We start from the raw sequence: 22176 nt of genomic DNA on the forward strand, positions 1-22176 counted from the left end.
GTCCCAGAAAAGTGAAGAGGAGTTGGCCTGTGGGGGAACCCACAAACAGCTACAGCCTTAGAGGCTTAGTGGGAGAGTGATGATACAGTGACCAACCAGATAATGAGGGCCTTTTGGTATCCTAAGGAGTGGGATCATTGTTCCTTATTTCCTGATTGGCAGTGACAAGCCCTTCAAATACTGTCTCTCGAGTGAGGGGTCACAGTTGGGTCAAAAAGACAAATCTGGGAGTGCCTGGCTGGCTTAGTTGGTAGAGCATCCAACTCCTGATCCTCAGGGTCATGAGTTTGAGCCCCACATTGGGTGTAGAGATTACTTTCCAAAAAAAATGAAAAGAAAGAAATGAAAGAAAGAAGGAGGGAAGGAGGGAGGAAGGAAGAAAGAAAATAAATGAATTCTGGAACTAGTATGGTTTATAGACTTCTAAATATCAGAAAGATGGGTCAAGGAAGTTTCTAGTAGTAGTTACTGAGGTAAAAACATGGCAGATGACTTAAAGTCCTATGCATGTTAGCAGAGGGAGAAAGGTATTACAAAGAGTAGCCATAGATTTTGCTGATTAGTGAGGGACAAAATAACTCAAACACTTATGTTTTTGCAGTGGGTAGTTGAATAGGGTCCTGTGGTGGATGCTAGTGGAAGGGAATCTGCTATTAAGGTATTTTGGTCTATTGTATGATATAGTACAACTTTTGTGGTGGGAAGTTATCAGACTCATGAATTTCTTTCTGTTGGCTTCTAACCTCTTTAGACAGTGTTGAACTCCAAGCTGAGACTTATCTGTTCCCTTTCTATAAAGAAAAAAGAACATATACTTTTATGTATAAATACATTAGGCCAGGTCCGAGAGACATTTTGATGTAGTCTTAAAAAGAGTGAAACTGAGTTCATAGGATCAGCCATCAGTAAATTGTCTGATGAACACTGATCTGAATATAATTACTGTTTTCATATACTAAGTAGAAGTTTTAACTTCATTTGCCTTTTAAAGTCCAATCCTTTTCCCCACATGAATTTGTGTGAAAGAAATGTGTCTGGCATTATTGGCATCATTGAACTATTTACCCCTAAAGAGAGGAAAATGGGGAAAGCGGGATGTGTGTATGTGAATGAACAGTGCTGAATGAACAGGTTTACAAAGGCTTGTACGTACAAAGAACTTTTGTTCTTCTTTGCTCTATAAGAGCTGACATAATTATTCTTTCCTCAGCCACAACAATCCTGAATTACGCTTACTAGGTGCTTGGTCTCTTTGAAAAAGAGATACTACTAAGTAGTAGTGATTCATAATATGCTGAATATCTGATGGCCTGGTAACCAACTAATCAGTTCAGTTGCCTGCTTTAATGGTGAAGGAAGGTTCTGGAGGCCCCACCATTCTGGTCATTGCCCTTTCCCTTGTCGAATCCTGAGGATCTCCAGGGAGAAAGTAGAGGCCGTTAGCTACCAACTGGCATAGAAGAAACTGCATATGTTAACAAGTGGTGTGGCCACATGGCTGCATACTGGCTGAATGTTGTGACTGGCTGCAGGACACAGAGTGGCTAACTGCTGTGTTCTTCTCCTCCTAGGTTTCAGAAACGGAAGTCTGTATTTTCCATATTCGGTGGTACTCAGTGAGTATCCTGGCTTCCTCATCCCTCAGTCCCCGTTGCCCACTGCATTTTACCGAAGACCTATGTTTTGTAACACAGCACAGTTCCGGCAGTGTAGTGGCTATGGACAGAAAACAAATACGAAAGAGACTCAGACTGAACCTCATCAGGCTGAAAATATGACTCAGAAACAAGACACCCACTCAGAAGGTGATAGGGTGACCAGTATCCTGACTTCTAATATTGACACAAAAGCCGGCAAACCTGAAGCAACAGGTAGGGTTTTGTCTTCTGTTGTCCAGAAGGAGCCACATCCTGAGAGCCCTTCTCCTAACATCGTGTACAGGATATCACCTCAAGGACACTATGTACCTGAGAAGGCAAAAACGAGGCCAGAACAGAGCAAAGGATGCCCTGTAACACAGTTCTGGAAGACTTTGAAGGAAACTATCCGTTTATATAACCTAACTTATGGTAAGACCATGCCAGAGAACCTGGTGCAGCATAGTGGGATTTCACAGAGTCCTTGTGAAAGTAGAAGTGTGCTCTATAACCGTCATGAGGGTGCAGACAGCATCACAGGTAAAGATGATGAAAGCACTATCTGGTCGAAACAGTGTCATGATGTAAAACATGATGAGGTGGTAAAGTCAGGCTCCATCAGGGACATGAACTTGGGAAAAGAAAAAGGCTGTGCAGCTGTTTCCCAATTCCTGTCCTCTCCAGGTGAAGCAAAAGACAGAGATGAAATCCAGGATACACTAAACTCCAGTCTGTGCCAGTCTTCTAGAGATGGCAATCAGCTCCAGCAGGAAAGGCCGTTCTGCTCCAGCAATAAGGCCATTGAGGACCTGAGCCTACAGTCCAAATCCCAGAGTCCCATTAGCTTTGGGGAGAACATGCCAGACAATGGCAGTGGGGGCCATGGCCTCCTTGTGAAAGTGGATGAAGGTGAAGTGGTAGAGATGCACAGCTGCCCTCAGAGTTATGTCCCTCCCCCTACCTCTCTGGCCCAGTTCAGCCAAGTCAGTGAAGGCATTCAATGTGATATGAGCCAGTGGCAGGATGCAGAACACGAACAATCTCCTGAGTCATCACCAGAAAGCAGAAAGACCTCAGAGGAAGGGGCAGTCAGGTGTGGGGAATTGGATGAGGTGGTGGTGAGGGACGGCTTCCCCAAGTATGTTCCTAACCCCGCCTGGTTGGCCCAGATGAACAAGGGAGTAGATGCGGGGATTCAGTGTGATGGCAGCTGGTGGCAGGATGCAGAGCTGGAGAAATCCCCTGACCAAATGCCTTCCAAAGATGAGGAGTCCTCACCAGCCTGCAAAACTGAGGGCTCACAGGGAAAGACCATCAGGACTGGGGAACTGAACACAGATGAAGAAATGACCAGGAAGGATGAGACTGAGGAGGAGGAGCATGAGAACTTCAAGAAGTGTGCAGATATTCAAAAGTCTGTGACTGGCAGGAAGCAGACCTCCCTGAGCAACTTCTCAAGTGGGAACACAGGCTATTTAGTGAGGGAAAATGCTGCCTCGAACACTGTACTTCTTGAGGATTCAGAAGACTGTGACTTCGAAGAGGAAGTTGAAGGTGAAATGGAGGAGCTAGACTGCCTCTTTGCAGAAGTTAGTCCACTGGGCCCTGTGGCCTCTTCAAAAGGACAGATTTATCACAAGGCCGGCAGGATCATCCGGATGCCACCTGAGTGCTGTCTCCCTTCCCAACTTCTTATGTGGCCCACCAGAAATAAGAACAGGTTAAAGCATGGAGAATATGAGAGCATCCCTGTAGTGTGCAAAGTGACAGGACAGGATGGCCGGTTCCGAGGGGAATGTACGACGGCCATGCAGGAGGGGTTGGAGTCCAAGAGAGCCTCTCATAAGTCCTGGGAACGTAAGTGACTAATGGGCTCATCCTATTTGGTGTCTCTGCTGGTTCCATACTAGGTCCTGGATGCAAAGGCAGCCATAGATCAATAGTGTTTCTCCATTTTGAAAGTATGTTTTTTGTTTTTTTTTTTAAGATCTTATTTTATTTATTGATGAGAGAGGCAGAGAGGCAGAGACACAGGCAGAGGGAGGAGGAGGCTCCCCAAGGAGAGCCTGATGTGGGACTTGATCCAAGGACTCTGGGATCATGCCCTGATCAAAGGCAGGCACACAACCACTGAGCCACCCAGGTGCTACTGAAAGACTGTTCTTAAACAACTGTAGGTGCCCATGTTTGTAGGATTGGCAGAGATCCCAAGTTTGAAGTCCTGCATTCTAGGAATTGTAATTTGAAACAAAGAGCTATAGGAGATGATGCAGACCTGGGTGGTGGGAAAGGACAGGAGGCAGAGAGAGAAAAGAGTGATGGACATAGATCTAGGTAGAGTTGATAAGAACGGGCAGTCCCATGTAGAGGTGGTGAATTTTGATAAAAATTTGGGAGCTGTTCTTTGGAGTGAGAATGGAGACAATAGCATGAGCTCAAATGGACAGCCAGGCCAGGTCAAGTATGTTCCAGGGATTGAGCCTGAGAACAGCCAGCCAGGGGGAGAACTGTGAGGAGTTGGGAAAGTGGTGCTAAAATAGATATTTTGGGGCACCTGAGTGGCTCAGTGGCTGAGCGTCTGCCTTTGACTCAGGGCGTGATCCTGGGGTCGTGGGATTAAGTCCTGCATCACGCTCTCTGCAGGGACTCTGCTTCTCCCTCTCCCTGTGTCTCTGCCTCTCATGAATAAATACAATCTTTAAAAATCTTAAATAAAATCTTTAAAAAAAATAGTAGATATTTTCCTTTTTAGATTTTGTCCTGTAGGCAATATGGGGGTGCCAAAAGTAAACTGAACAGAGAAAAGACAGGAAGAAATGTGCTCAATGCATCTTCACCTGGTGGGACTGTATAGAAGTTTGAAGTGTAGCTGTATGGCTGAAACTTCTATATAAAGTCAGTTTAGGGGGAGCCCTGGTGGCTCAGCGGTTTAGTGCCACCTTCAGCCCAGGGTGTGATCCTGGAGACCCGGGATCGAGTCCCATGTCGGGCTCCCTGCATGGAGCCTGCTTCTCCCTTTGCCTGTGTCTCTGCCTCTCTTTCCCTGCCTGTCTCTCATGAATAAATAAATAAATCTTAAAAAAAAAAAAAAAAAACTAAAGTCAGTTTAGTTGAACATTAGATATAAAGTGATGAGGATCCTAACTCTGATAGGAATTAAAATATCTACATTCTCAGAGAATCCATCAATGAAATTGATTCTTTAAGAAAAAAAATAAATAAATAAAAAAGGGTTTGAACATGAGTACCAGGAGAAAATGGTAATAACATTCTTGGAAAAGTAAACTTGGGAAGGGGAGTTGTTTTGCTTTACTGTGTGGTTGTTGGTGGGAGGACTGGACTAGCAAGTCATGCAGACCTGGTTGAAGCTTGAGTTTGGACTACCCTATGATTAGGGAAGGGGCTCAAGGAGTGGGAAGGACCAAGAGTGGAGCCTGGGGGATGATTATATCTGGGGTGCAAAAATAAAGGGAAGCAAGTGATGAATGGGCTGCATAAGGGGCCCCCTGAGGAGATTGAAGTTCCAATCTTAGCTCCCAAACCAAAACACTGTCCATCTTACCTTTAGTCTTCTCAAAGTCTCATTTGCTCTGCTGTCATTTCCCATCAGTGTGTAGGAATCAGTTTTCCCCATCCTATCACAGCCCTGTGAAGAAGATAACTTTAATTTACTCTTGGTTATACAGTTAAGATGGTAATTTTCAGGCCAAATTCTCTAGATTGTGTCTCTTATTTTGTTTTTCAAATCATGTGATGATTTTCCTGCCAAGGACTGTAGAATGATAAAGAATAGTATCTTAAACAATAGATTTCTCATGAAGGATGTATTTTGTATTTGTTTTTTCCTTTGGTTTTTTAAGCAACTTGGGTTATTTACCGTATGAATCACTTCTTCCCTCAGGTAACTGTCAGAGGTGGAAAACCAAGGTACCTTACAAAGTTTCAAACAGATTCGAGGCAGATGCTGTAAAGTTTAGGAAATAGCAGGTACAGAGGTTGGTATCTGTGTCCAATTTGGATTTCTCATGATTGGCTTTTAGGGATTTGTTTGGGGTTTCCTACTCAGTGAATAGTCTGCCCTCCAAAACTAGCATTGCTTGTGGGCAGTAAAAAATGGCAGCAGTCTGATTGGGTAATAGACCTGTTTTTTTGTTTGTTTGTTTTTGTTTTTTTTTTTTAGACCTGTTTCTATAGATCCTCGCTTACTAGTAGATTGGAGCCAAAGCCTTTCAGTTCTGTGGAGTGTTTTTTTTTTTTTTTTTTTTTTTAATTTATGATAGGCACACAGTGAGAGAGAGAGAGAGAGAGGCAGAGACACAGCCAGAGGGAGAAGCAGGCTCCATGCACCGGGAGCCCGACATGGGATTCGATCCTGGGTCTCCAGGATCACGCCCTGGGCCAAAGGCAGGCGCTAAACCGCTGCGCCACCCAGGGATCCCTGTGGAGTGTTTTTTATGGTGGTTTTCCACATTTAATTCCCAGTGCTGTTGATGGTGGTCTGTTGTGGGTTATATGGGATTATGTAAGTTATCTGAGTGGCTTATCCAAGTGTCCAAGTGTAGAACTGGGAGAGCTAGGTACTGGAAGTTCAGGGTCTCCCTTAAGGAGCTAGTAGCATGACAGGTTTCTCTTCACACTGAGTCTTGGTGTTGAGTATCCTTGCCACACCTTCAGCCCCTAGGCCTGGAGTGTCAGGGCACAAGTGGTGACTGGCCCTTTCCATGTCATCCTGCCTTGCAGTGGTCATGAAGGAAAGCCTGATAATCACTCCCAGGCAAAATGTTAAGATCTTTAACTTTATCCTAAAAATGAAAACTAAAGATATTAGTAATGATTCTCTGCATAAGATATCTTGAGTTTGTTATATATCTAATTTAAGGAATTCTTTTATTGTTATTTCATAGGAAACAGATTACTGCGTTCCAGTTATATAGAAGAACTAAATAAGTGATGCATCATCATGATGGTTTAGATTTGAATTAAGAAAGCGATCATACCAACAAAAAGAAAACGTGACATTATAAAGCCTTTGGAATTAAATAAAACAGCAAATAAATTGAATTGCATATGTGTGGGATTCTCAAGCATTTTCTTCCCCTCTCATAATGGCCACATCACTGATAACACCATCAGTGAAGTTGGGTCATTCATGAATACTTCTGCCGTGTATATTGCTGTCTTGTAATCTCCAGGGACCTTTAAATATGGGGAAAAGGATGGTGGAGTTGAGGACAGAATAAATAGATGAAGGATTTGCCATAAACAGCAACTACCCTGAAGATAGAGACTGACCTTATTTTCTTTATAGTATTTTCACTGATCAGTATATCCATTGGTGGGTTGTAGTATGTTATTGACTTCCAGCATACACTCAGAAACAAGGGGAACTTTAGGCAAATAAGAGTTCCTTATACCCAGAGCCTACCACCTATATGGTCAATTTGTGGAACAAATCTTTTCCCAAATAAGTGGCACAGGTTAAGTCTGTGACTAGTGCTAAAATGTTTCTATGTGGATGAAGGCTGTCCTAAGGGTATTTGTAAGATAGGGCAGATGTAGAAAGGCTAGCGTTGCCTCCTAGAAGGACACTCTGGGCGATTCTACGAATATTGTGATGCATATGAATGGATCAACTCTGACCCTCTGAGTTGCCCAGTGATGAGTTAATTCTATTTGTTTACTATATTTTTATGTTTTTAAACTATTTCTAACATCTACGGTAACAAAATTAATTAACAAAATTAACTCTCATGATGGGTTAAGGAGATGGTACAAAGCAGTAACACTGCATGAGATGCAAAAAGGCAAGCAAAAGATAATACGGTTTCTAAAGCTGGTCTTACAAGGTTTGTGACTTACCTCCCACCTAACCCCTACCTAAAATATTACGTAGATACTCTAAGAAAATATCTGTGACGCCCATCCCCATCCATGGCTAGAGTATGGGACTTTTCTGTGGTTTAGTAACACCTGCATTTTTCACTTTCATAGTTTGTGATATGCCCACATGGGAGAGTTACATGAAAGAGTTTTCACCCTTGATATCCTGTATTCCTTACTGCTATAGTACCTCCATGGAATAGTTAGACATCATAGCACTCAAATATTTGTAAATGAATGGCTTATTGTGAATTTATATGAACAGTTTTAGCCTTGTGAGTGTTCCCACCATCATTCCAAGTCCAGAACATAACTGAAATGGGGAGGCTGAGTTAGGAATGCACTGGCTGGAGTAACTGAATAATAAGGAAGATTTGGATCCATATAATCCAACTTCTTATCTGGGAGCCAGGAAGGCATTCCATTACTCTGACTCCCCCCCCCAACAATCTGATTCATTTACCTATAAATCCCCACGAGAAGTTAAAAGTGTGGTTTTCATTAATGTGTTAGTATGAGTTGAATCTCATCACTTTTTTGATTCAAGTGTTGGTGAACTAAGGCACTTAAATGGACCATAACTTGGGCTCTCTGGCTACTGGGAAGACGTTGGACCCAAGAAGGGGGGGAAGATTGTAATACTGGTATATGGAAGAGCAAGCATAAAAAGAGGAGGATGGTCCAATCAACACTTTGCCTGCTTTGTAACCCCTCCCAAAGTCTTACCTTTATTCTAGAGGTTAGATGAGAAGTCAAGAGTAAGTCTGGTAAACGAAGTCCAAAATGAAGGGTACATCCTGACAACACCTTCCCTTTCATTTTCCCAAGTGGTTATTGGACCCCATGACACACTGAGTTCCTTAGGGTTAAACTCTGACATGAAGATTTGTGTGCAGGAAATTTAGTGGGGAGTGCTATGGGGAACAAACTCTCTGAAGTGGCAAAGAAAGCATGATTATGCATAGAGAAGAAATATGGATGTGATGCAGTAACAACAAAGACCTTGCCCAATCGCACTGGGAGCTCCTGAGCTGCAATGATGCTGCAGAACTATCTCAACAAGAGTAAGAAGCCATACTTAGACCCCTGCACTGACCAGTCACTGATGCAGGATGCCCCTAGAAAGGAGGCATGACCTTGGGTACTGTGACTCTCTTCAAGAAAGATCCCTGGAAAGGGGAAGTCAGTTGCAACTTGTCAGTTGTTAACCATCCCAGCAGGTGGGAAAGTAAACACTTTAGTCCTAAAGTCAGGGTGGGAATTAAGAGGCAGATACTAGTGGCACAACACAGAATCCATTACAATTTCCATATCAGGTTTCAACTGGAGAATGTAACTGTATTTCTAATAAATTTGCATTGAACACCACTATGTGTGACACATTGTGTTAGAAGCTGAGACTAGGGCAGCCCGGGTGGCTCAGTGGTTTAGTGCCGCCTTCAGCCCAGGGTGTGATCCTGGAGACCCAGGATCAAGTCCCTGTGTCGGGCTCCCTGCATGGAGCCTGTTTCTCCCTCTGCCTGTGTCTCTGCCTCTCTCTCTCTCATGAATAAATAAGATCTTAAAAAAAAAAAAAAAAGGAAGCTGAGACTAGAACATGCAACAAGAAAGATGGTGGTCTTTGCCCTAAAGAAGTTTCTAGACATGTGGGGCAATCACTAATTTCCACAAATGTACTGACTTAAAACAATATCCACCAACTTCTGATTTCTGGACTGGCACTTAAGGAGGTAAGTCTTCACTCTGTCCTAAGAAGTAAAAGTAAAAGCAGAACTAAAAATGATCAAATCTTCCTAAATTTGTCAAAGAACTGAGGTCACAGCAAAACCCCTAACCTGAAAATTGCAGACAGGCGGACTTGGAAAATCATAACAACCACAGCAGAAACCTCTGTGGGAGGTAGGATGTGCCACGTAGGATATCTACTGTAACAAGTGTACCATTCTGGTGTTGAAATAAGAGAGGGGGGTTGTGGGTATGTGGGGACAAAATACATGGTAAATCTCTGTAGTTTCTGCTTAATTATATTGTGAATGTAAAACAGCTGTAAAAAAAAAAAACAATTTTTTAAAAAGTGAAAAGATAGAAACAATGCCCATTTATTATCTCATAGGTCTGTAGGTCAAAAACCTGAGTAGACCATAGACCACCCTTAAGGTCAGACTCTGACATGAAGATCTGTGTGCAGGAAATTGACTGGAGAGTGCTATAGGGAATAAAATCTCAGAAGGGGCAAAGAAAGCATGATTATGTATAGAGAAGAAGTACGGATGTGATGCAGAAATAATAACAAAGGCCTTCACCAATTGCACTGGGAGCTCCTGAGCTGCAATGATCCTGTAGAATAATAACTGGCATAAAAGATCACACCTTAAAAAAAATAAAAAATAAAAAGATCACACCTTAAAAAAAATTTAAAAAAAATAAAAATAAAAAAAATTTTTTTAAATTTAAAAAAATTAAAAAAAAAATTTTTTTAATTAAAAAAAGAAAAAAGGGATCCCTGGGTGGCGCAGCAGTTTGGCGCCTGCCTTTGGCCCAGGGCGCGATCCTGGAGACCCGGGATCGAATCCCACGTCGGGCTCCCGGTGCATGGAGCCTGCTTCTCCCTCTGCCTGTGTCTCTGCCTCTCTCTCTCTCTGTGACTATCATAAATAAATAAAAATTAAAAAAAAAAAAAAAAAAAGAAAATCCATTATAGTAACAAGTTCTACAGATTTGGGCAAAAAATCTTGGAGGCTATTTTATAATTGTGCCTACTACCACCATAATGACAGGTAGATAGATACCTTGGTAAAAGGAGGTCTGGTGACTTCTCTTCCTTTTCTTTTTTTTTTTTTTTTTTCTTCCTTTTCTATATAGGACTGGAGAGTACTGGGTCTGAAAGGAGAGATTTTAGGATGAAGAACTTTGTTCAGCTTTATAGGGTCAGTGGTCTGGGAATTGGAGCAGAGGAAGAAGAGGTTAGTTTGAGGTTCTTGTGGGTAAACTGGAGAAAAGGACTACAGGTCAAGGGATGTCAGACCGAACAAAGGACCATGGAAACTAGGCCAGAAACCTGAAGCGAGAATAGAGACGGGAATTAACTTGCAAAGAGGGATGCAGTGGATGGCAAGATCCCGATTACAACAGGAAGAGGAAGGAGGCTTCAGGAAGAGGTTTAACACTTAGAGCAGTGGTTCTGCAAGTCTGGCCCCCAGACCAACAGTATCAGTATCATTTGGACACTTGTCACAATTGCAAATTCTCCAGTCCACTCCAGACCTAAAATTCTAGGAGTTAAGACCCAGGAGTCTGTTTTAACAACCACTCCAGGTGATTTTGCTGCCCCATAAGTCAAGAATTATCGATATTATTCTCCCCTATTGTAACTGAACGTTTATCATGAATGGGTTTCCTGCATGAGAAAAAATTCCTGGAGGGTGAATTCCTGCTGCATGCTGAGCTAGGATGCCAAGGGTAAGTGTAAGACATGGCTGAATTAACTGGCCTTAGAGTTTTCAGAAATAACAAATCCTGGCCATTCCAATCTGGGCCAATTGTGTTACTCAGGTAAACTTTGTAAATAAGGCCAAGACTAGGGCCACTTACTGAAGAGAGCTGGAGGAGTCAACCTGGCCTGCATCACTCATTCCTTAAAGACAGGGGAATCTGGGGTGCCTGGGTGGCTCAGTCAGTCAGGTGTCTGCCTTCAGCTCAGGTCATAATCCTGGGGTCCTGGGATCTGAGCCCCACATCTGGCTCCCTGCTCAGCAGGGAGTCTGCTTCCGCCCTCTCCCTCTGCCCCTCCCCCCATGCAAGCATGCTTGGTGTCTATCAAATAAATAAATAAAATATTTTTTTAAAAATTAAAATACTAAAAAAAGAGGGGGGAGTCCTCAGGGAAAGTGGCAAAAAGTAAGAATAATGTGTTCCTGGGAACCTGAATGATGTAAGTAGCAACAGACGCTGGTGAAGGAGGACCACTTGCTTATGAGCAAGATCTGGCTCCACTTTGGCTCAAGGGAGGAACAAACACCCTCCCCTAGCTGTGGGCACCACCCCAAGCTGCTGAGCTGCCTCAGCTGTGGCACAAAGAGAGAAGTTCTCAGGTGGGCTATACTTAGCCAAGAGGATGAGATGAACTTGGGGATGGGGGTAGTTGGCCCAACACAGTAACCTCTATATCCTTAAAAGTATTCTGAATCTACTATTCTGAAAATAGTCTTGGGAAAATAGCAGTAAGTGATGGGAATAGTCATGGGAAAATAGCAGTAAGATCTAAGCAAGTCAAACACATGATTTTTAAATGTTATTACAGTGTATTTCACTCCTCAAAAAAACCCCCACAAAAAACAAAAAACTCAAGCAATCATGCCAGGGGTTTAAGAATATGGGTCTTTGAGTATAGGAAGGCCCAACATGCTTTATATTGTTTGGTTAAAAAATGAAAAACAATGGTGCATATATTTATACTATACTAAAAAGAGAGAAAAAAATTTTTGATACATAAGTATTTCCAGATGACTTTACAAGAAATTGGTAACATTAGCCCTTGGGGAAGGGAAACTGAGTGGCTGGGGGAGACAGGAGGAAGGTTTTCCCTGATTAAACCTTGTGTACCTTTTAAATTTGGACCATGTAAGTATATTGTGATTCAAAAATAAATGAATATTTTTTAAATAAATAAAATAATGAACTTTTTTTTTATGGAATAGATTTTTCTTTCTTTTTTTTATTTTTTTTTAATTTTTATTTATTTATGATAGGCACACAGTGAGAGAGAGAGGCAGAGACACAGGCAGAGGGAGAAGCAGGCTCCATGCACCAGGAGCATGAGTGGGATTCGATCCCGGGTCTCCAGGATCGCGCCCTGGGCCAAAGGCAGGCGCCAAACTGCTCCGCCACCCAGGGATCCCAAAATAATGAACTTTTATTATCCTGACAACAGAGAAAAGTCAAGCCTGAAGTCTCTGGGAACCAAGTAGTGCCCTGGTGGGGGGTGGGAGAGGATGGGGCAGCACCTGGAGCTTCCTCAGAGCTCATCCCCAGTCCAGCTGCCCCGGCACAGGCCCCTCCAAGGAATCACAAACCTCGGGGCTCAGCGGGAGGAGGGCACTGAACAAAGCTTTCCTGCCTGAGATCAGCTGCTGTCCAGAGCCAGCGCCTGGGAAGGTACAACTCACCCTCCTGGGGTCACATCTTTGCTGGAAGGCAGGTGAGGATTCACATGGGTGACGTCGAATCCCCTGCTCTCTGGCGGCTCCCTCCTCGTCCTCCCCGCCTCCACCGTGGCCTCTGGTCTTTGGCCACAGTGTCTGATCTGTGGGGAGACAATGCTGAACCAGTCAAGTCCTCATCAATCCGAGTCTGAACTCTCATTCGACTTGGAAGACTTATGCTTTCGTTTCTTCTTCTTCTTCTTGTCTTTCTTCCTTTTCTTATGTTTTTCTTTCTTCTTCTTTTTCTTGTGTTTCTCTTTGCATGCTGAGGAACTGGAGCTGCTCCCATCTTCCTCGGAGGTAGAGTCCTCCAGTAACTGTTTCAACTGCTGTATCCTACACAGAGAAGATTAACCAAAACCATATTTAACTCTGAAAAGAAACACAGATAAAAACGATATAAGAGGGCAGCCCTGGTGGCTCAGCGGTTTAGCGCCGCCTGCAGCCCAGGGTGTGATCCTGGAGACCCCGGATTGAGTCCCACGTCGGGCTCCCTGCATGAAGCCTGTTTCTCCCTCTGCCTGTGTCTCTGCCTCTCTCTCTCCTCTCTGTGCATTCTCATGAATAAATAAATAAAATCTTAAAAGAAAAATGTTTAAAATAAAAAAAAAGATATAAGAGCAGCAGCGAGAGTTAAAAAAAAAAAACATCACGAATAACCACCTTACTGAAGACAGTATTCACTTTTATTTGTGCATGTCTTCCCCATTCTTGTTCACACCCATGCCTCTCTGACGTGACGGTAACCAGTGTACAAGTCACTCTGTAGTCTCTTCATCATCCTGAATTCTTCTGCATGTTTCTCCAGTCCTTAGTACAGAACTTCGGACAAGTTCCTACCTTCCTTCATCACACCCCACCCTCCCACCCACAGCTGCTCAAGGTCACACTAGGTAATCTATCTCCCTAAACACTTAGAATTCCATGTAACCAGTTTGAGAAGAACCAACCCTCCTCTTCATTCACCTTATCTTTATTCTTGTCTAAAGCGAATTTTTAACAATAGCTCAGACACTGAAACTAAGTCAGCATCCATCAGTGGTGTGAGCAGGAGCAGCCAAGCCCACTGCTTTAAGCTAACCCAAGTAGAACAAGGCTGGCCTGCCCATTCCCCACCCACTGGCCTTTCTGTGATTACTCCTGCCTTCCAAATATTTCACAGCTAAAGTACCATAGTTACCAAACCACTCATCTAATACTAGAAGGGGTGTTTCCAACTTTATATAATTTCAGACCTTAAGAGGGTATTGGTATCATTAGAACCATCTCACCTTACATCCTTTTCGTGTCTTTTGTTCTCTCGGATGATGTCAAACATGGGATCTTCATGTGCCTTGAGGATGACAAAAGGTTACAGTTCTGTTAGGCTCCATGGACTATCAGCTAAATAAAAATTCATATTTCACTGAAAGCAGTTTGGTGTAATTTTATATTTAACATATTCTAAAATATAAAATAAAATAAAATAAATAAAATAAAATAAAATAAAATAAAATAAAATAAAATAAAATAAAATAAAATAAAATAAAATAAATAAAATAAAATAAAATAAAATAAAATAAAATAAAATAAAATAAAATAAAATAAATAAAATAAAATAAAATAAAATAAAATAAAATAAAATGAAATAAAATGAAATAAAATGAAATAAAATGAAATAAAATAAATAAAATAATAAAATAAAATAAAATAAATAAAATAAAATAAATAAAATAAAAAATAAAATAAAATAAAATAAAATAAAATAAAATAAAATAAAATAAAATAAAGGAATGAATGAATGAATGAATGAATGAAGTTCTAATCCTTCCTAGGGGTTACTTTCGCTGCAAACCCACTGAAGCTGTAACAAAGGATTTTCTGATTAGAAAAACATAGATTACAATTTAAATACCCTTTATAAGAACATATGCCATGGCAGAAACATGAAATACTTTTCAAGGTAGAAATATCGAGGTAGTTTTCTTTGTTCTGTTTGGAGAGATGACCAAGAGATAGTATTAAGAAGAACAAGTGGTCAGGGTGCCTGGGTGCTCAGTTGGTTAAGCGTCTGCCTTCTGCTCAGGTCATGATCCCAGGGTTCTGGGATTGAGCCCCTTATTCTCAGCACGGAGTCTGCTTCTCACTCTCCCTCTGCTGCTCCCCTTGTGCTCTCTCTTTCTCTGTCAAATATATAAATAAAATCCTTTTTTTTAAAGTGCATATATAATTTATATACACACTTCTAGCTTCTAATTTAAAGACATCTGGTCTTTAAAGACTGGGAAACTAAAACTCTAATTTTAGTTATAAAACATGATTTTTTATATAAGCTAAAACAAATGACTGAATAAATAACAATCTGCTTTAGAAAAAGAATCATTATTCCCAAGGTAAAAGCAAATAACACTTTAATAAAAAGTTGGGTTTTGTTAACTAATCTGTCACATAAATGTAATTTTCTTAAAGATTTTATTTATTTATTCACAAGAGACACAGAGAGAGAGAGAGAGGCAGAGACACAGGCAGAGGGAGAAGTAGGCCCCAGGCAGGGAGCCCAATGTAGGACTCGATCCCAGGACTCCAGGATCATGCCCTAGGCTTAAGGCAGGCGCTCAACTGCTGAGCCACCCAGGGATCCCAATAAATGTAATTTAATAAAAGATGTAGTCAACACCAGATACTCTGACCAAAAAACTTCTGGGAATATATTTTATGCAAACTTCCAGTTCACTGACTACAGCCTGTTTCATTAATATTCACTATTTCTAAAAAATGTAAATTGACAAGGTGGAGTTCTACTTACTACTCTGAACTGCTCTAACTTTTGGTTGCCTTTGATAAAAAAAGGACATTCTTTGTCGCCTGTTCGGTGACCATACCGTTTACAACGCCAACCTAAAAACAAAGAAAAAAGGAAATATTTCTGTAAGATTTCATTTAATGAAGAATCAGTAGATCACATTAAAAGTTTTCCTTCATTATACTCTAATTCCAGAAGCTAACACAATGAGTGAATGAACCACATAAGATCCTAGAAAATAAAGGGAAACTAACTGCTTCCTCAAACAACTTTTATTAGTGTAGCTTTAGAAATATTATCTCATCAGATAGGTATTCAGTAATCCAATGTAAAAGTATTGTAAAGAGTGAGTTTGCGTGTGTGTGTGTGTGTAGCTTACTGTATTTTTCAAAGAGTAGGTCTCTTCTATGTATCAAGTGACTTCTGATTCTCATTTACCATTTTAGACACTAGAGCTAACAGCTTCATTCTCTGATTTAACCACCACACATTTCTCTGATTTAACCACCACACAAAGCTCTTACCTTTAATTAAAACAGATCACAAATTATCTTCAAATATTAATTCCATTAGTACTCTAATATAGCTTTACCTGCTGAATAGGAAAATTGTCCTTTGTAAAAAGATCTGTTATTAGAAGCAGGAAGCCCTGATGAGGAACTGAGAGGAGATACAATAAGAAAATGCTTACACGCGCTCTAGGGCAAAAGACAGAAACATGCACCTTCGTGGAATTTCAATGACTAATGACTTGACATTAGGCGTTGATGTGTGGGAAAAATGAAGTGGTGAACAAAGCAGGAATGGGTGAGACCCTTGTTACATCTCTCACCTGTTTTCGTCCTCTCAGAACCATCAGGATTTGAGGCAAATCAGGAAGTCATATGAGAAAAGTGAGCTAAGTGAGACCTTGTGTTTGAACATTAAGGAACTCCAACCAAGGAAGTCAGGAAGCAGGGAGAGGGATTAAGATCTTTCAGGTTTGCCCCATGCTGGCGGCTACTCAAATATGAAGTGAAAGAGAAGGGAAGTTTTTCCTGTTTAATTTTGAGGATAGGATACAGGAAACCACTGAAAAAGAATGAAATCTGGAGATTCTTTATTGGTTGCCTCTGAGCTGTCCCTGTCTTTAACTTCCCCAATATTTCAAGTTCAGGAAAGAAGGATTGTACTCCTTCAAACCAAAGTCTTTGTGTTCAAAATTCTCTTAGTGTTAAAGCAAAGGTGATCCTTATTTAAAATGTGTTCATGGGCAAACAAAATCAGCAACACACAGAAGATTGTTAGAATGCACAGTATTTGACCCATCCCAGAAATACTGAAACATACTACAATTTTAAAAGATTAATTGGTGACTTATAGACATGTTAAAGTTTGAGTACTACTGTTCTAGGGGATCCCTGGGTGGCTCAGTGGTTTAGTGCCTGCCTTTGGCCCAGGGCGCGATCCTGGAGTCCCGGGATCGAGTCCCACGTCGGGCTCCTGGCATGGAGCCTGCTTCTCCCTCCTCCTGTGTCTCTGCCTCTCTCTCTCTCTATGTCTATCATAAATAATAAATAAATATTAAAAAAAATAAAGTTTGAGTACAACTGTTCTAGATAACACTACAATCAATAAAATCAATGAAAGTGTGTACATGTACATGGGTCTTTTATCCCATTTAGGTTGAGTCCAAATTTTGTGGGGCCTGACTTAAAAATATGGGGGAAGGACTCTTTAGGAAAAAAAAAAAAGTCTTGCCCTGGAGAATTTCACAAAATCATATGACCATATCAACAAATCATTGTGTCTGCTGCAGGCCCCTGAAAATCACAAGTGAGTAAAACTGGCTCTGGTCCCAACCCAGACACTTATTTTCCAAGTCAATGCAAGTAACTATAAGGTGGTAACTGAAATAAGGGCACCTGCATGTCACATTTGGTTAAGCATCCAAGTCTTAGTTTTGGCTCAGGTCATGAATGCATGGTCATGAGATCAAGCCCTCAGTAGGGCTCTGGACCCAGCAGGTAGTCTATGAAATAGACTCTCTCCCTCTGGGGCACCTGGGTGGCTCAGTGGTTGACAGTCTGCCTTTAGCTCAGGTTGTGATCCTGGAGTCCTAGGATAAGTCCAGAATCCGCACTGGGCTCCCTACAGGGAGCCTGCTTCTCCATCTGCTATGTCTGCCCCAATCTCTCTGTGTCTCTCATGAATAAATAAATAAAATTGTAAAAAAAAGATTCCCTCTGCCCCTTCCCCCACTCATGCATGCTTATTCCCTCTTTCTCTCTAAACTAACTAAATAATAAATTTTTACTTAAAAATAGTAATTGAGGGAGCACCTGGGTGGCTCAGCGGTTGAGTATCTGCCTTTGGCTCAGGGTGCGATCCCTGGGTCCTGGGATCAAGTCCTTCACTGGGCTCCCTGCAGGGCGCCTGCTTCTCCCTTTGCCTATTTCTCTGCTTCTCTCTCTGTGTCTCTCATGAATAAATTAATACAATCTTCTAAAAAAAATGGTAATTGAAATATAAGTAACCACCTCATAAAACAGCAGTGGTTTTCAAACTTAAAAAAAAAAAGCTGTAGACTTCTGGGTAAAGATGACAGACTATGTGCATTTACCTGCTTTCATTTCCTTCCTGACACTCCATAAAAAGGATATGAAGAGGATTCTTTTCAAAGAGAGTAAGCTGGGCAGCCCAGGTGGCTGGCTCAGCAGTTTAGCACTGCCTTCAGCCCAGGGTGTGATCCTGGAGACCTGGGATCAAGTCACGCATCAGGCTTCGTGCATGGAGCCTGCTTCTCCCTCTGCCTGAGTCTCTGCCTGTGTGTCTCTCATGAATAAATAAATAAAATCTTAAAAAAAAAAAAAAACAAAAAAGAGAGAATAAGCTAGGAAGCACTTCAAGTATGGCCAAGTGACAACCTCCATAAAAACACTGAAAATTGGGCAGCCCGGTGGCTCAGTGGTTTAGCGCCTGCCTTGGGCCCAGGGCATGATCCTGGGGTCCCGGGATCGGATCGAGTCTTGCATCAGGAGCCTGCTTCTCCCTCTGCCTGTGTCTCTGCCTCTCTCTCTCTCTCTCATGAATAAATAAATAAAATATTTTTTAAAAAACTACTGAAAATTGTTGCAAACTTGCCCAAATCAACTTACTTGAAACCCTGGAAATTAACTAAAGGTTTGCCACAATCTGAGGAGCATTAATTCAAAAAAAGCTAGTGAAGCTTGGTAAGAACAGCAGGATTTCTGACATTTTAACCAGGCTTACTCCCAACCCTCTCTTCCAATTTCCATAATAATCTTGGAAATCAGCAACCTTGTAACCATGACAGCTATGAAAAGCAATAGTCCTGCACCCTCAATAGGAGTAAGACCCGGTTTTAAGGTCCCCAAAAACCCCTAACCTCAGAGCACAAAGCCACACTAACACTGACAGGGCGTTGTTGCTATTTAACTAGTCAGGTAGTTTACTTTACAGGAAAAATCCAGTCCCTCAATTGTTGAAAACAATTACCTGCAATTGTTAATATTACAGTTGCCAGTCGCTGTGATACCATTGGATAAATAGGAGCTCAGCTAAAAATGTAAAAGACCCGGGGAATGCGATGTCCATAGAAGACTTTCAAAAATTCTGACCTACTCCTGGGAAGCTTGAAGGCATTGCACATGTGCCAACATTTGTTATTTTCTGATTTTTTGATAGTAGTCATCCTAATGGGTATAAGGTGGTATTTCACTGTAGATTTGGTTTGTATTTCCCTAATGATTATTGACACTGAGAATCTTTTCATGAGCTTACTAGATCCTCTTTAGAGAAATGTCTATTCAAATCCTTTGCCAAATTTTAATCACGTTTTGTTTCTTCATTGTTTTTAGGAGGTCTCTATATATTCTAAATATAACCCTTATCAGATATGAATTACAAACATTTTCTCCCATTCTGTAACCACCTGTCTTCTTACACTATTGATAATGTTTTTATTCACAAAATTTTGAAATGTTCATGAAGTCAAATCTGTTCATTTTTTTTATTGCCTGTACCTTTGGTGTTTTATCCAAGAAATCACTGCCAAATCCAACTTTCTGCAGCTTTGTACTATGTTTTCTTCTAAGAGATTTTATAGTTTTAGGTTTTACATTTATTTAAGTCTTTGATCCACTTAAATTTTGCATATGGTATTAGATAAGGGCCCAACTTCATTCTTTTACATGGGGATATCCGTTTTTGTTGTTTTTTTGTTGTTTTTTTTTTTTTTTGAAAAGACTGTCCTTTCCCAATTTAATGATCTTGGCTCCACCATAAGAGATTATCACAACAAAGAAGATGGCTCACGTACAGGAAACAGGAGATTCAATGTAGGAAAGAAGCTAAGGGAAACTGCAGAATGATCCTGTCTTAGTCAGTTCAGACTTTCCCTAACAAAATACAGACTGGATTAATTACACAAAAGGAATTTATTTTCTCACAGTGCTAGACACTGGATATCTAAGATCTGGGTGCCAACAGAGTTGGTTTCTTGGTTTCTGAAGATTAATCTCCTGGCTTGCAGACAGCTGTGTCCTCTCATGGTATGTCCTTACCCAATGGAGAGAGAGCAAGCTCTCTGGTCTCTTCTTAAAGGGAACTAATCACATCATCAGAGCCACCTCATTACTTCATCTAATCCTAATCACTACCCAAAGACCCCATCTCCAAATACCATCCCACTGGGGATTAGGGCTTCAACAATGAATTTGTGGAGGGACACAAACATTCAATTCAAAACACAAAGTCAAGGGAAATCCCTGGATTATAAGCATGAGAGCAACCATTTTCAGAGGGGTGAAATTAAGAGAATACTTTTGAAGGTCTTAAGATTCAACCTTCAGACCAATTTGAAGTTGAGTAAGAAATCAGTACATGGAAACTAAAAACAATAACAACAACAACAACACACACACACACACACACACACACACACACACACACACCAAAAACCAGACAACTGTTAATCCAGGGGGAAGGAGGGAATTCTTAAAGATGCATGAAAGGAAAGTAATGAGTTGACTATATGACTCAGCTCTGAATATAATCATAATAAAACATCAAAGGCTTATCTAACCAAAATTATGAAAAAACCATTTTGGGGAAGATGTGATAATAGTAAGGGTACACATGTGTGGTAAGACCAGCAAAGAGCTAAATTCTCATCATCCATACAATGTTGACATACAATGTCAACAAATAACACCTAAACCTGAAAAATCAATGCAATGTATGTGTGATCTTAGACAGATGAAGACAATATCAAAATAACCAAGTAAAAGAGCTGTAAGTGGAAATGGAAGAAAAAGAGACTGGGAACTATTTTAATTATGTGTATAAAGAATCTCTGTATAAATGTCTTTAAAAGGCAGCAGTATCCTTTCTTCAAATACCATCTTATGCTAGAGGAAAAGTGCTGGAGCCCTGGTGGGGTGGGGGTGTGCACGCACAGCACATCTGTTCTGGACCCACCCTCAGGGGCCCACAGCTCCTCTCAGGTTACATGGATGGAACCTTAACACCACTGGTGGGGGGCAAATGATGCAAGACCCAAAGGGACCTGCCCTCCAATACATCTCTTGTCCCTCAAGGCATTTCTACAACAGAATATCCTATTACTGGATATTACCAAAGAGTGAACTCCAAAAGTAGCTATGTTTCTGTGGAAGACCATTGCCCTTGGAGTCAGAAGCCCTGGAATCAAAGCTCTGCTCTACCTCTCACCTCGGACCACTTACTAACACATGCAGGTCAGCTTCCTGAACTGTAAAACAGGGATCATACTTTGACTTTACAGGGCTGCAGTGAGAACAAATTAAAACAACAACAAAAAGAAGTAAACACGCTCTGTATAACTTGCGTGTATTGAGGAGTGTTACTTGAAACTCTCCCATGCTCACACTGCATAACTTTGACTTCTTTCCCCAGTGGCATCCAAAGTCCTTTTGTTGGAGCATGAGCCAGAAATTCCCTGGCATGTTCATTGCCTGGTACATCTGGTATACAGTCTTCTGGCTTCGTCTCATCTTCCTAAAAAAGGAAACAGCGTGTACACAACTTGGCAAAAAAGCACAGGAATTCTCTCCCTCCTGCTTCTGAACACAACACTGCCTGGCTTTCTCAGGGGCTGGACACACCCGTGTCATCCTACGTTACCCTCTCAAATGCGAGAAAGATAAATTATACCTGACAGAAAAACGAGAAATAAATGTACCAGAAGAACTATATCAGGAACATGACAGAGCTATTCTTAGAGAAATATTACTAGTATTGTTCACATAGGAATGATTTGTGAGCTCCAAATCCTGATTCTAGATCACAAAAATTAGATTCAGACCACAAACTTTTCTATTAACTTAAAAGCCTTGTGCAATGAGGCAAAGTATAGAATTAAACAAGAGTTCCTAAAATGATGAGAATAACATGTTAAATTTAAAAAGATTATTATCCCTTGGAGACCACAGTCATGTTGTACAATCTCACACATGCTGTATTTATGAAGTGTGCTTTCATCACCAAATAACTTCATTATACAATTAAGGTGTTATTTTTTTAAGCTACTGATTGCAATTCCTATAAACATTAAATTTATACAAGAGTTTTATAACAATCTTTTCCTCTCAGTGAATGTGAGCAAGAAGGCTGTCCTGGCCTCTACTGAGCCCTC

General features: G+C 41.1%; 2 protein-coding genes across 7 annotated transcripts in view; one reads left to right on the plus strand and one right to left on the minus strand.

The window, feature by feature from the left end:
• The window catches only part of LOC100686198, a 35718-nt gene extending 29009 nt beyond the window's left edge, over positions 1 to 6709 (plus strand). For 4 of the 5 annotated variants that reach the window (XM_038557268.1, XM_038557269.1, XM_038557266.1 and 1 more), the window contains 3 exons: positions 1572 to 3494; positions 5539 to 5632; positions 6542 to 6709. In XM_038557268.1, the coding sequence (XP_038413196.1) occupies positions 1572 to 3494; positions 5539 to 5621 (2006 nt within the window). In that variant the 3' untranslated portion in view covers positions 5622 to 5632; positions 6542 to 6709. The remainder of the gene's footprint in view (positions 1 to 1571; positions 3495 to 5538; positions 5633 to 6541) is intronic. The other variant, XM_038557267.1, reaches the window with a different exon arrangement.
• Positions 1 to 22176, minus strand: part of KBTBD2 (kelch repeat and BTB domain containing 2) — a 65340-nt gene that overhangs the window by 38605 nt on the left and 4559 nt on the right. For both annotated transcript variants that reach the window (XM_038557283.1, XM_038557284.1), the window contains exons 3-7: positions 21410 to 21539; positions 15504 to 15595; positions 13990 to 14051; positions 12683 to 13054; positions 5200 to 5283 (exon numbers count right to left, since the gene is read on the minus strand). In XM_038557283.1, coding sequence (XP_038413211.1) covers positions 12856 to 13054; positions 13990 to 14051; positions 15504 to 15595; positions 21410 to 21539 — 483 coding nt within the window. In that variant the 3' untranslated portion in view covers positions 5200 to 5283; positions 12683 to 12855. The remainder of the gene's footprint in view (positions 1 to 5199; positions 5284 to 12682; positions 13055 to 13989; positions 14052 to 15503; positions 15596 to 21409; positions 21540 to 22176) is intronic.

This window comes from Canis lupus, chromosome 14 (genome assembly GCF_011100685.1).
Source record: "Canis lupus familiaris isolate Mischka breed German Shepherd chromosome 14, alternate assembly UU_Cfam_GSD_1.0, whole genome shotgun sequence".
In the NCBI taxonomy this organism is placed as follows: domain Eukaryota; kingdom Metazoa; phylum Chordata; class Mammalia; order Carnivora; family Canidae; genus Canis; species Canis lupus.